This window comes from Acromyrmex echinatior, chromosome 11 (genome assembly GCF_024713525.1).
Source record: "Acromyrmex echinatior isolate Ae372 chromosome 11, ASM2471352v2, whole genome shotgun sequence".
Taxonomy (NCBI): domain Eukaryota; kingdom Metazoa; phylum Arthropoda; class Insecta; order Hymenoptera; family Formicidae; genus Acromyrmex; species Acromyrmex echinatior.
In genome coordinates this window covers 10,556,667-10,570,340 of record NC_141862.1, presented here as the reverse complement: position 1 = coordinate 10,570,340, position 13,674 = coordinate 10,556,667, and the positions used below count along the sequence as shown (strand labels likewise).

Below are 13,674 nucleotides of genomic sequence, written 5' to 3'. Positions count from 1 at the left end.
TTATCAACAATGAAATTTAGATCATAAAATCAGACCATATCAGTGTTTGATTTTGAAACGTTGAAAGTGTGGAGCGTAGTCGACGATCTTTACCATCTTTGAAGTTTCTGTCATGTCTGAACGCTCGATGAATGGACGTACTATGCGCTCGTGCTCGTAACGCATCCGCGTGGCGTGTGTAACGTTCCCGCGGGACGAGAGAAGGATTGAGAGAGGAGGGAAAAGATACGCGACGCGACGCGACGCGACGCGACGGCGTGGGCCGACCGGCGCGCGTTTTGACATTAAATTGGCTCACCCACGCGTGACTTTCTAACGTAGCCGCGTTTCCCAATTCGCTGCTCTTATCGGCCGGATTGGCACAAATGCGCTTGCTAAATCTCTTTTCGCCTTTATCGGCACGCGTTTCGCATTCTATAAAAATAATTGCTAAACGGAAATGTCATTTCATTCTGTTTTTTTATTGATGTCTGACGAAAGATTCGTTTTTTTTTCTTTTAGAAACAGTTTTATCAGTAAAACGCAAGTCATGATTTTCTTCAAGTTGCTTCTTTGGAAATATGTTGCAAGCTTAATTCCTCTTTTGATTAATTGATTTAGATTTAATAATTAATTGATTGATTTATAAATCAATAAAAAAAAATTATTTAGATGCAGTCGCGAATTGAATTTGCAACTATACTGAATCGTAAATAAGTTTTTTATATTGCAAAGATTCTTCTTGGAATTACATTCTGGAAATTTTTCCTCCAAAATTAAATTTTCCATATTCTATTTTTCGATACACCGCTGTATCTCTGAACAGAGATAAAAAATGAATGAACGATATGTAACGTTCGTTGTTCACGTTATAACGGTTGCCGGAAGATATGTCGGAATACTCCAACGTGTTTTACTATTTGCAATTGTAAATTCATCCAGAGAATCTTTTTCTATCAACTTTGTCCTCTCTTCTTTCATCGTTATGTCTCGCCTCTCGCTTCTTCGTCTTTCAGCGTCGCCATCTCTTTTTCCCGTCCGCCACAACTCGCGATAATCGCTATCGTATTACGTCGAACGTCTCACTGCGTTCATATACGAGACGGGTATTACAAGCGCGAAATTAATTTGCAAAAGCTTTAATTCCTTCTTTCCAATGTTAACTTTGTCGCTTTGCGGTACGGCGTCGCGATTAATCATCGATCTCTCTTTTTCATAAGATTCCTTTCGCTTCTTCCTCGAAGAGATCGCCCGATCTCACGCTGCATAAATTGCGTATCTGACCTTGTTCCTTTAACGAAGTGACCCGACATGTTCTTCGCTTCGCATTCTCATCAAAATAAATTTCGCATTCAGTCGGATAACATTGTCGTGTCAATGTTGCGATCGACCCAGAGAGATGAAGCGCATTTTATGCACGATCGCGTGTCATCTTTGAGTGTACGTACAGTTGGAAATTTTCTTTTAAATTAAATACACTTATCCCAAACAGTCCATTCAAAATTTTTGTGTTAATTTTACACAAGACGAATACATTAGGAAGCAACACAAATATAATGTAAAAAACGTAACAAAGACACAGTTTATAAATAATCATATTCATTTATTAAAATTAATATTCGTGATATATTAAATTAATATGTTTCAATAAACATAACGTTTATAATATGTTAAATTAGCAAATTTTGTTAATTTATCCTAAAAATTTACATTTCCAAAAAATTTTGTTATTTATAATACTTATTTCCTCATAAATGGTGTTATTTTAACACTAACAAATGTTGGATGTCATTTTTCAAAATATTCAAATAACAATCATTATTAATTAATACATTATTAAATTAATGCATCATGTAAAATTAACTAAGTTAAGAACTCAACATAAAATTTTAAAAAGGACTTGAGCAAACCGTTTCTAACACAAATACAAAATGCTTTTAGTGTGATTCTAGAATATTCTAGAATATTCAGGCGAAGTTCGAACGACGTCGAGTGGCGGGTCTTTCGCGTGCGATTTCTCCCGGATCGTAAATCTTACAATCAATAAAAAAGTTAAGCAGGCAAATCTACCGACGATCGCTGCGTAAGATCGCTCCTTCCGAAGTTTCGCAATCGATTCGTGCGGTACACATTATTCACACTTCGGGATCGAGCGATTTTCTCCGTGCGCGAACCGGCACGCGTCTGTCGTGGCTTTCGCCTCTGGCGGTTCTTCAAAAATAAATAAACACGAGTTTAGTTATTTTCCTATATATACATAAATTATCCTCTTAGGTACTTACATCGATCCATTAGTAGATTCAGAAATTCAAGGAGCCATTGATATGCCGCAAGCGACATTTTTTTTTAATCAAATATGAAGAGATATATAAAATTATTATTACATTGAAAAAGTATTGTCCAAATATATTATTCATAAAACGTTTTATATAAAATTATATTAACACAAAAGAAGAAGAATAATAAAATATATTGTAAATTTTTTCTATCTGGGAGTCTCTTAGATAAAAAAAATATTTTTGGAATTTCAAAATTGTGATTAAGCATTTTAGGAATATTAAAAATATTATACATGACATTTTGCTACAAATATTTTGAAAAAAAAAAAAAAATACTTCAAGGAAGGAAGCCATGGTTTCCATGGATTTGCCATTTATCGATCTTAAATTTTGAAGGAGTGGCGAGGAAGAAAATTCGCAGAATAACTGACGTAATCGATGCCCACACACTTGAATTTATGAAAACGGCATCGAGGGAACATAAATTAGCAAAGCGGCGGGGAAACGCGAGAATCTCATGCTTCTATATTCATTGGCGGTCGAAACAGGAAATGCTAGTTGTGCACTGGAAGCCACAGCGAATCTCTGGCAGCTTCTCGTGACATTAAATTATTCTTTTAAGATTACTATTTATAGACTCAGTGTAATTGTCGATTCCCGCGGTGCGTTTTTTTTTCAATGCCATCGAGAGAGAGAGAGTCCTTTCTTCGTTACTATTTTACGCGATCGTAGTCTCTGTTTGTTGTGAATCTTTCCCTTTATTTGTGAATATGAATATGTTTTCGATCAGGATTGATTTTCATTCGATGGATATAAAGGTCAAAAACGTGGTTCTTCGTGAGGGACTGTTATAACCCTCAAGGTGGCAAGGTGAAGAAAGAGAGAGCGAGAGAGAGAGAGAGAGAATAAGATCAAAAATATGAGGACAGAGAAATAGCGAAGAGAGGCAAGTCGCAATAGAAACGAGACGTGACGGGAATCAAATTGAACTGAGAGATACTCGTAGCTTTCAATAAGATTTTCGCGGGGAAGTCGACTCGGCGTTTCTTTAGAAAATTTATTTTTTATCGAGAGAAAACGCGACGAATCTGGAACACGTTTAGGAGACATTGTCTCTCAGTTTTCGGAACGGTTGATTAGCGTCCCATCTGACGTTAAATTGCGTAACAGATGAGATCCGAAGCATTTCTTTCCTCAGCTCAGTTCACGGTTGGAGCTTTTCCCGGGCATTGTCCGGTCCCTCGGTCGGTGAGTTTGAGGTAGGTCGATCGACGAATGACTCACCCTTTGGACTCGGGCAAGAGGGACTCTGGGCGGAGCGGGTTCCACGGTGGGCAGCGCATCCCATTATATCCACTGCCGCTCGTTAATATCGTGACATCCAATATCGCGTAATTATATACGTACTGTTTGCCACATAAGTCCCGAACGAGTGGCGGGTCTTTCTCGCAAACTGATAATGAATCATCGGAGTAGAGGTAAAAGTGCGTTTCGTTGTTGCACTACACGGCATTTTTTTTCTTTTCCATAATAATACTCGTGCATCGTTGAAGTAAATTTCGGAGTACGAGATGCTTATTTCAGCACGAGTAAAATTTGCTTTTATCTCTCATAGTCTCATAAAAGATATATGATCGCTTGATACGCTTCCGGAGACCCAACGATCGTGCGGCTGTCGTCGCCGATGGCTCGAGGGTGTCCTTACTCTCTCTCTTCAAGGACCATCGTCCCTCTACATTTCCATAGAAGATTAACAGCCTGGCACAATCTACATTTTCCATCGTGAGATCTCGACCGGACTCTCATCGAGAATCTTCTCGAACGAACGTATTATTGTGAGGATTGCTGCTCAAGTCCGAAGAAAAAGAGTGTGCATGGCGTGTGATCAGAAAGAGAAGCGGAAGAGAGAGAGACAGAAGGAGAAGAAAGAAGGAAAGAGTAGGAGGAGAACAAACGTCGTTGGGCCGCGGTGTCAGTGGAGTTCAATCTTAATATAGTATGACCTCCACTGCCATTCGAGACAGTGTCGGGCGCGACGGCAGTTGCAACTGCGAGCTAGCAAGTTGTGAGCGAGAGAAAGGAAATCGAGGACTGACTGCGAGAGAGAGGGAGAGAGAGAGAAAGATACGATGACGAAGCGAGAGTGATTAAAGAAGAAGAAGGGAGAAGGACGCGAAAAGAAGCGGGGTAGAGAAGAGATGGAAGAGAACGTGCTGGTGGAGAACGCGTGCGTGCGTTGCACCTTATTCCCCAGTCCGATGAGTGAGCCTCGCCTCGGTTATTTCAGAGACATTAGTTTCGAGAGAGAAAGAGGAGAGAAGGAGAGAACATACGGAGAGAATGCGCCTAGTGAGAGAGACGATGCATGCGTGCGTGCGTGCGTGTGTATGCTTAGTCGTCGAGAGTGTCATCGATCTATTTCGAGAGGAGGCTGGAATTTCTGGCCTTCGTGAGGGGTCAGTAGAAGAGAGAAAGAGAGAAGAGTGGAGAATGGGGGAGGGCGAGAGAGAAAGGGAGAGAGAAAGAGGAAATCTCTTTCTAGGGGGAGAGAAAGGAGAAGAGAGGAAAGAGGAGAAAGAGACGACACGACGATGGACGGACGGACGGACGGATGGACGGATGGATGGATGGATGGATGAACGAACGGGTCGTTACCACACCTGCGCGCGCACTCGGCAGTCTCGGCACTCGCCGATCTGGACTGCCCGATGGTCAACGCACGAATGACCGCGTGCTCCTACGTCTTCCTCGCCCGAACTATCCAAAGAAGGAGAAAGAGAAAGAGAGAAAGAGGGAAAATCACAGTTTCTCGCGTACTCCTCTGTTATGCGAGTGGACATTTCATTCACGCTTAATGCCGCTTCAACTTGGATAGTTTTTGGATAACGAGATAAAAATTGTTAATTATCGATTCCTCACTTCATACACAATAGCGATTCGTGCATTATAAAATATGCCCTGCAGTATGTCGAGGGATAAAGAGAAATCAATATGATGATGATCTCAAATAATATATTATACATGTAAGCTTTTTGGTATTGTTTTCATAAAGGATATGGTTTCGAAGTTTTGGAAGTTTCCCAGGTGCATAAAAAATGTAGTAGAACGAAGAATGGGGGGATGATTGATCGTTTCCAATGCGATAAGAGTCTACTTTGCGAGGGAGTATTTGTACAGAAGCGGCAGCGAGTTATCGGCGAGTTATTGGAGTTTTCTCGACTGTATAGCTCGCGCGCGTGTCGAGTGGGGTTACGTTAGAAGGGGGCAATGGTGGAAGAGAAAAGGGATGGATGGCACGCGGGAGGAAGAGGCGGCAGATCTAACGATATGGTGGGGAGAGCGGCGGTGGTGCTCGGCCGTTGCATTGTGGGGGTGTTGGCCTTCAACTTGACGGCGCAGTTTCACTGACCTGCCTGAGAAACCCGCCAGCAGCACCGTGTGTGTGTCGGGGACCTGCGGACGCATCCACGACGCCAAAGGGTACCGCTACTTAAGAGTCCATCGGGCCCTAAACAAACGCTGCTGTCGCCGGCGAACGAGCGTGGAAGCCACGCATTCGATATGTTAACTTTGTAGCTTCTCGATGTGTGGTTTGACGGCTCGCATACGAAAAACCAGTGTTTCTAGAAAATTTCATGTTTGTACGAATTTCCCGAGAGAGATCGAATACGGAGGTCGATTCTTGACAGCCATCTAGTTTTCTGAGAGAATATCGTTCTCTTGTAAAAGAAAAAAAAAAGAAATAAGTAAATTTTTTTAATAAAATTGAGAATGCACAATAGCATCTCTATTTTATTATATTTTACATTATATAATTTTTTATATAATAATTTGAAGGCGTAATATTTTACATCTCAATGATAGAGTTTGCGTAAAAAGTTTCGTTTTTCCGTTCTAACTTTTCGAGAATACTTGGTTGAAGTCTCAAGTAGATATCCAAGGAGAAGTGTCTCTCAGCTGAGACATACGTGGGCGTCATTAAAGCAAAGGCAAGCAGATGGCCCACGAAACTTCGTCGAAACATGTTACTTTGACCTTTCTAAGAAGTACAGTAGTAATAAGAATTAGACTTTAGAAAAATTCGTTTAAGTATCTGTCTGTAATATTAAAGTAAATTTCGATAATCGATATACACACAAATTTATAATAGCAAATTTAAAATAATTCAAATAAAGATTATCAAGGAAAAGAACATCGGTATAGGGTTTAGAAAAGACAAATTTAGAAACGCAGCTTTGGCGCAGCTCATATATTCGACGCCCTATGCACTCGAGTTACACGGAGCGTCTATAATGCAGCCATGAGGCGCGTGGAAGCCTGTAACTATTGATCCTGCAGCCTTTGGGGAGCCGCTGCTGCTGCCGCTACTGCCGCTGTTGCTGCTGCGGATTTTAGCAACGTCACGGACGCGTGATGTATCGTGGGAATGGAGAGACGCACAACTTCATCGAATAGCATTCATTTATGATTGTACTCACATCCGGGGACCAACGTGTCTTATATGCATCAGTCATGAATACCAAGCCTTTTTCGATGAACAAGACAGGATTAAATTTGCTGTTACCTCATTGGCAATTATTATTTTACGACGGTGAAATCTTCCCGAATCGTCTTTGTCGCGACTGCATTTGAACGAACTCAAGTCTCTAAATCGTTGCGCACTCAACGTTAACTTGAGATCGAGTCCGGATTCGCTGGTCTACGATTCCACGGTACGTATGGAACACGGTGCGGCGGATCAAGAAAGACCAACGAAAAGGTCCCGGACTCGTTTCTTTCGATTCTCTCTTCTCGTCCTCTCTCGTCCCTTAGACGAAGCGAACAAAGCAAAGGGTCCCCGAGCAAGCAGCGTTCTCTCTGACGGACGGGGTCTTCTTTCTTTCTCTTTCCCTCCCGCCACCCCCCTCCCCCCTCCCCCCTCTCTCTTTCCCTATCTCTTCGTCTCGCCTCACCTTGGCCGCGGCCCTTCAACTGTCTACGACCCACGCCCCACCTTCTCCTCTTTCTCCGTTTGTGCCACCACCATCGGTACCATCACCAACCACCATCGCCACCTTCCTCGAGGTTCTACGAGCACGGCAACCTTCCTCTCCTTGGCGGGTCTTCGCTCTCCTGCCGCGTATCGTATACCTGTGCACAAGTTCACTTGCACGCACGCACGCACGCACGCGCGCGCGCGCCCGGGTATTCTCCGATCTACCGCGTCCACCTGCCTCTACCTCGACGCGGAGTTATTTAGCCGAACCAAAGCCACTCCGGTTCGCCCTAGGCGAATTTCCGGAATAAGGCAGAGAGAACCTTCGAGAAGCGGAAACTCGGCTGGCGAACACGCGGTTAAAGTTGCACGCGAGCAAAATCCTCGAGGATTTTCTACCCGCCTATCTAGAAGTACAAAAATTTCATTTTGAAACTGAAATGCTTTCGAATGAACGCTGAAATAGTTAACGTTGACGTGAAAAATAAACAAAAAATTGTCATTTCCAATTCTAATAAATAAACATATATGATAGATTTGATAGACATTCAATGTATGCACGAATAATACATACACGAGTTTTATCGAATTCTTGTAGCGGCTCGACTGTAATATGCAGCTAAGTGGAATTGTGGCTCTAACAGCATTCACGCCTTCGGGACAATCTTTCACGGCCTCTCTCGTACCCTCTGACGAGTCAGTCAATTTCTTTGCTGTACGCGTGTCGCCAATCGTCCACCGCCACGTTCCGTTCCGTATCGACATTGGAATTACGCGTCGCAGTCGGCCCTGAAGAAACGGAAATACCGTCCGTGACATTGTTGCGCGCATGTCACGCTTATACGCAAAGATATCGCTAGGCCTCGTGCACTCTTCGTCTACCCAGAAAGTAATTCTGAAGAATTTATACGTGGCTTTACTCTCGTCCTCACGCTCCTTTGCCCTGAATCCTGCCCGTTTTTCGCTTTCTTACACATGGCACGCGTTTGAAAATGCAAAATTTAATTGCGATAAAGGAGACAGAGGGTGAGAGAGAAAGAGACAGTAGTATATAGTGAGAGAGAGAGAGAGAAAAAACTGCGTGGTATGCGATGCAACATATGTACGTCGCCTTCTCTCCTTCCATCGTCGAAGGAGAGAGTGAACTGAATGAAAGGGAGGCTCGAGTAGGGGGAGAGTGGAGGATAGAGCGAGATTGAGAAGGATAGAGACGGAGAAAGAGAAACGGAAGGTTCCCAGGATGAGCGCGAGAAGGAAACGACAGAGTGGAGTCAGGAGCGAAGGAAGGGAGGGGGGGAGGAGTGGTTCACCTGCATTGCTAGCATTGCGCTGGCTCAAGGCCAAAGAGTCTGCGAGACCGAGGACCAGACCGGGTCGGGACCTCCTTCCTTCCAGTTTCCTGCACCCTGCTCTCTCTCACCGCGCCGCACCGCGCCGCTTTCTTGCCTACTGCATCGAGTCCTCTCCTTTTCTCTCTTCTCGGTTCTTTCCTTCACGCTGTGCCCCTCTATAATACGCAAACAATTGCATCACGGACGCGCTGCTGCGTTTGAAGGCTTATTACGCGCATGCGGGCAGTTTCGTGCTCCGACACAAAATAAAAGAGAAATAAAAAAAAAACTCGCGTGCCACGAGGGCGCACAGTAGCATAATAATTGTAATCCATTTTCTCTCATTACGCTACAGTACGTAATATTGATATTTTTTCAATTATTATTCATTTATTCAATTATGCTTAAAAATAGAAAAATAGAAAAATAGATAGCTGTAGATATTTAATCATTGAACAGAATCAACATATACTGTTGTATCAGTGCTGAACGGTTTTTTTTTCTTGATTTGATTGCAGGCTGCAAGATCAAGGCCCTCCGAGCAAAGACGAATACCTATATCAAGACACCAGTGCGCGGTGAAGAACCCGTCTTTGTCGTCACCGGTCGCAAGGAGGACGTGGCCCGTGCGAAGCGTGAGATTCTTTCCGCCGCGGAACATTTCTCACAGATTCGCGCGTCGCGCAAAAGCTCCTTGGGAGCTCTTCTGGGTGCGCCACCCGGACCACCCGCGACGGTGCCCGGTCACATAACGATTCAGGTACGAGTGCCCTACAGAGTAGTGGGTCTGGTCGTAGGCCCTAAGGGTGCGACCATCAAACGAATTCAGCATCAGACGCATACCTATATCGTGACGCCTAGTCGCGACAAGGAGCCTGTGTTCGAAGTGACGGGATTACCGGAAAGCGTGGAAGCGGCCAGACGCGAAATACAGGCTCACATTACCCTGCGAACCGGCACTGCACCCGGCGTTGTCGATGATACTGATCTGCTGGGCGTACTCTGCCGCGGCGGTCTCGGCTCTGTTCTCGGTATTCAAAGTATGGACCAACCGGGATCGAACAGCTCCAGCAGTTCTAATGGAGCGTTTTCGAGCAGTGCCAGCTGCAGCAGCTCGTCCAGCAGCACCGGTGGAATAGGGATGAACGACCTCGTCGCTATTTGGAACGGGATAGAGAGGGACGAAGGAATTGGCGAGTCGCCGTCATTCGAATCGCAGCCGACCTCGACATCGTCAATCTGGTCGTTCCCGAGCGTCGCGCTACCCTCGAGGCCGTCGCCGCCGGCGACGGCGAGCCCGGCGTCGCCCACGGATTCGCTTTTGGGCGGCGCACGACGGGACTGCGTCGTTTGCGGCGAGAAGGAAGTCACCGCGGCGTTGGTACCCTGCGGACACAATCTCTTCTGCATGGACTGCGGTAATCGGGTCTGCGAAAATCAGGATCCAAGCTGCCCGGTATGCTCCAGACCAGTCCTGCAGGTGCTTCGTATTTTCTCCTAAGAGGGACTCCGCCGAGTCGCCGCCCGTCAGTCTCCCGTGTCGCGACACCCGGTGTACCCGCAGCGGCTGCATCAGCAATTTACCTTCTACCACTCCTCGGGCATGGCCGGTTAATAAATAATGTTCCAGCGGCTGTTTCCATGGACGACTGGAAAGCTGGAAGACAACGTGTTAGCGCCCGCGACAATGACGATGCCTGCGCGATAATCCTCTCGGCAGTCCTCAAAGTTGGCCTTTTTTCTTCGCTGTCATCGCTGTCGTCGTTGTCGTCGTTGTCGCCATCATCGTCGTCATCATCATCATCATCATCATCATCATCATTGTCACCGTCATCATCATCCTACCATGCCGGTGTGACGCCGCGCCGCCGCCGCCGCCGCCGCCGCTGCCGCCGTCGCCGCTGCCGCCGTCGTCGTCGCCGTCGTCGTCGTCATCAGGGGACCGAACGCGCACAAAGTCTCAGTTCCACGGCTGCCAATAATCTCTTTTTAACGCGACGGGGATTCGCCTCGACGAATCGACCGTTTAGGGCCGATCGTCGAGTCTTGTCGAGTTCCCGCTGACCGGATACAACGAAGCCAGCTTTTAAGTTCTACGAGATATATATTTAAAGAGACAGAGATAAGGATGGAAACACTGACCCATCGTCATCGTCATCGCTTCCCCTTACCCTCCTTCCCTTATAATTCCAACCGCCTGTATCCCCCTCCCCCTTCCTTCCCTCCCCCCCCCCGTCCCTTGACGCTTGCATAGATTGGGCTCGCGGCTCGTCGAGTATATATTCTAATAAGTTTCGAGGTATGAGAGAGACGGTACGAGGGCATCAAACGAATAACTTCCACCGTACCGTCCGGACTAACATGCGAGAAAAAAAGCCTCTCTATTGCCCGCAAAAGCTCGACGTTGCAATATTATGCGACTGATATTACTAGTAGCGAGACTGATGATTACCGAGACGCTACTCTCTTTTCTTTCTACCGGAGGCTTATACACAGTCCGAAATGAATCGATCAAGTCACGGACCAGTTTAGCCTTCATCGCCGAACTTTTTGACTATACTCAACACCGCCGGGGTTTCGCTGTTTTTTAAAACTCATGCTCGTTCCTGAGATCTTTTTTGGGTCGAACGTTTGCTGGGAACGGAGGCGGCTTTGTTTTATAGCATGATGGACTTAGAGCTTTGTCAATTTTTCCTTTTCATATATATTTTTTTATAACTGACTGAATGATAAATCACGTTCAAATCATGTCCAAAGAGATAACTTTCCATTTTTTGACTGCTTTTAAGCTTCGTATATCATATTCGGTCAAAGCATGCTTATATTCGTATCTTCGACTGTATAAATCTTTTTAATCGGTGATGAAACAAGGCGAAGATACGTAACCAACGATTTATTTGTCTAACCTGCGATGCTTGATTTTGTGCCAAAAGGGCTAGACAAAAGAAAGATTTTTTTCTCAATAATTTTGCAAAGATCGCGCGTCAAGACAACTCTTGCGACTTCTCGCAAGCTGCACTTATATATTTTTCCTATTTTTCTTTACAAAAAAAAAAGCGTACAATATAGTTTTGATCTCAGCGTTCGCTTGGAACGCGCGTAGAAAGTGTTAAGTTCATCGATCCAGAAAGGGGTTTTCCGTTGCCGAGTGTACAATTACGAACTCGACGAACCTGCGAGCTGCGGTCGCTAGTGCGACAGTGAAGATTACCGAGAATTATCTACACGTACACGAGTCGCAGACACGTAAATACACGCGCACAAACACGCATACCTATACACACACACACACACACACACATACACACACATACACACTGGACACACTGATAGATGATCTCGCACAGACATCCTACACGTGAAAAAGAGAGGGAAAAAGAAGAGAGGGTCACGGGCCCCTCGATTCGCCACGAAATCACGTAGTGAATATATAGCGAACGGCGCGTTCGTTCCACCCGGCTTCCCTCGCCATTAGAGTATTATCTTAAAATGATATCTTTATATAAGCGAAATAGCAAAAAAATATAATAGCTCTAATATATTATAAATATAAACAACATATATATGTATACGTATATGTATATTTATATATCGTGCATATATAAATATATATATATGTACATGTATATGTGACCGTGGGTACGAAAGCGAGAGAGAAAAAGGGGATGTATATGTGTGTGTGAATGAAAGAGAGAAAATATAGGCGGCGAATGATATTTTGTCGACGAGATCTAGATTTTGTATTTTTCGCGCATTTCGCCGACGGGACGACGGGTGGTCTTTTGGGCCGTAACGCCATAGAGAAAGAGAGAAATTATTAACATATTATCTAGGAATATGTTACATGATGCGTAGAGAAAATGGAAAATTGCAGAAAATTATGCGGATAAAAAAAAAATAAAGAGGGAGAGAATAGAACGCAACGCGTAAGTCGAGGGGCCGCGCGTCCGCTCTCGGGCAGGAAGAACGAGCGCAAAAAACGGGGTCGGTCGATGGCGCCGACAACTCTTGCGAGTTGTATTTTTCAACTCGTGATAATCGAGCGGATCGCTTAAATCCGATGCTAAGAACGACACTCGTTTCACGTTAGGGATCGATGATGCATACGTAGTAGCGTTTTTTTTTTTTTTTTTCGTTTGGAAAGACATAATCATATATTATCGCTATATTACCTTGCATCAATATAAATATATATATATATATATATATCTATATATATGTATGTATACCGCATGGATGTATATTGGATCGTGCATCCGTCATATACGTCCATATTATTCTATATACATATACGAATGTCGCTGTACCGCTTCCTCTCTGAGATCGCTGGAAGAAATGCCGAACATCTCTCGTTACTTTCAAGAGGCAGACGGTATATATACTACGATATCGTCCTATCTCTCCCGTTCTCGTAGACGAACATCGTGCACTTTCGCTAGGGCGATTCTTAAAGGCCCCCCCCATTAAACGCGAGGGTGCAAAACCGCAACGTTCGTCCTTCGTATCCACGAGAGGGAGCTCGGTACACGTCCCTACGACCTGTTTCTGCATATATAATCTCGTTTCGAAGAAAGACGAAAGAGGGGAAGAAGCTAATCAAACGGGGGTTTTCACAATGGAGGCCCTTAACGCGCGTGACAGGAGAGACGATACTCCGAATTTTTACTTGAACAACAAACGCGATAGCTTAAAACGTTAATTGCGAGAGGTACTATTCCGCGCATTTCCGTTTTCCCTCGCTTCGACATCGAGTTTATTTCCATGTTCCACTTTTTCTTTCCAACTCCTCTGTCATAATCCCCTCGATTTCTCCCCTTTCTTCCTTTTCCCCCTCCCCCCTCTCTCCCCTCCCCCCCGCATTCCCAAGTCTCCTTCGTCGTTGTCTGCATTTCTATTTTTTTATCAAAAGTTCTTGTCAATCGTTGCCATTTTTTAAACGAATATATGCTCAAGTCGCAGCTCCGAATAAGTCGAGATATATAATACATATTACATATATTATATATAAATATATATATTATATATATCTAAATCGCCCATCTCGTGATGGACGTTGGGAGATGGAAGAGAATATTTTTTCGATTTTTCTGAACACAAAAAGACTCGACCT

At 44.5% G+C, this 13,674-nt stretch overlaps 1 protein-coding gene across 1 annotated transcript in view; it reads left to right on the top strand.

Annotated features, from left to right (window-relative positions):
- The window catches only part of LOC105148507 (RNA-binding protein MEX3B), a 69,394-nt gene that overhangs the window by 29,857 nt on the left and 25,863 nt on the right, over positions 1 to 13,674 (top strand). The window contains exon 2 of the mRNA XM_011060295.2: positions 9,083 to 13,674. This exon is cut by the window's right edge and continues 25,863 nt beyond it. Coding sequence (XP_011058597.2) covers positions 9,083 to 10,065 — 983 coding nt within the window. The 3' untranslated portion in view covers positions 10,066 to 13,674. The remainder of the gene's footprint in view (positions 1 to 9,082) is intronic.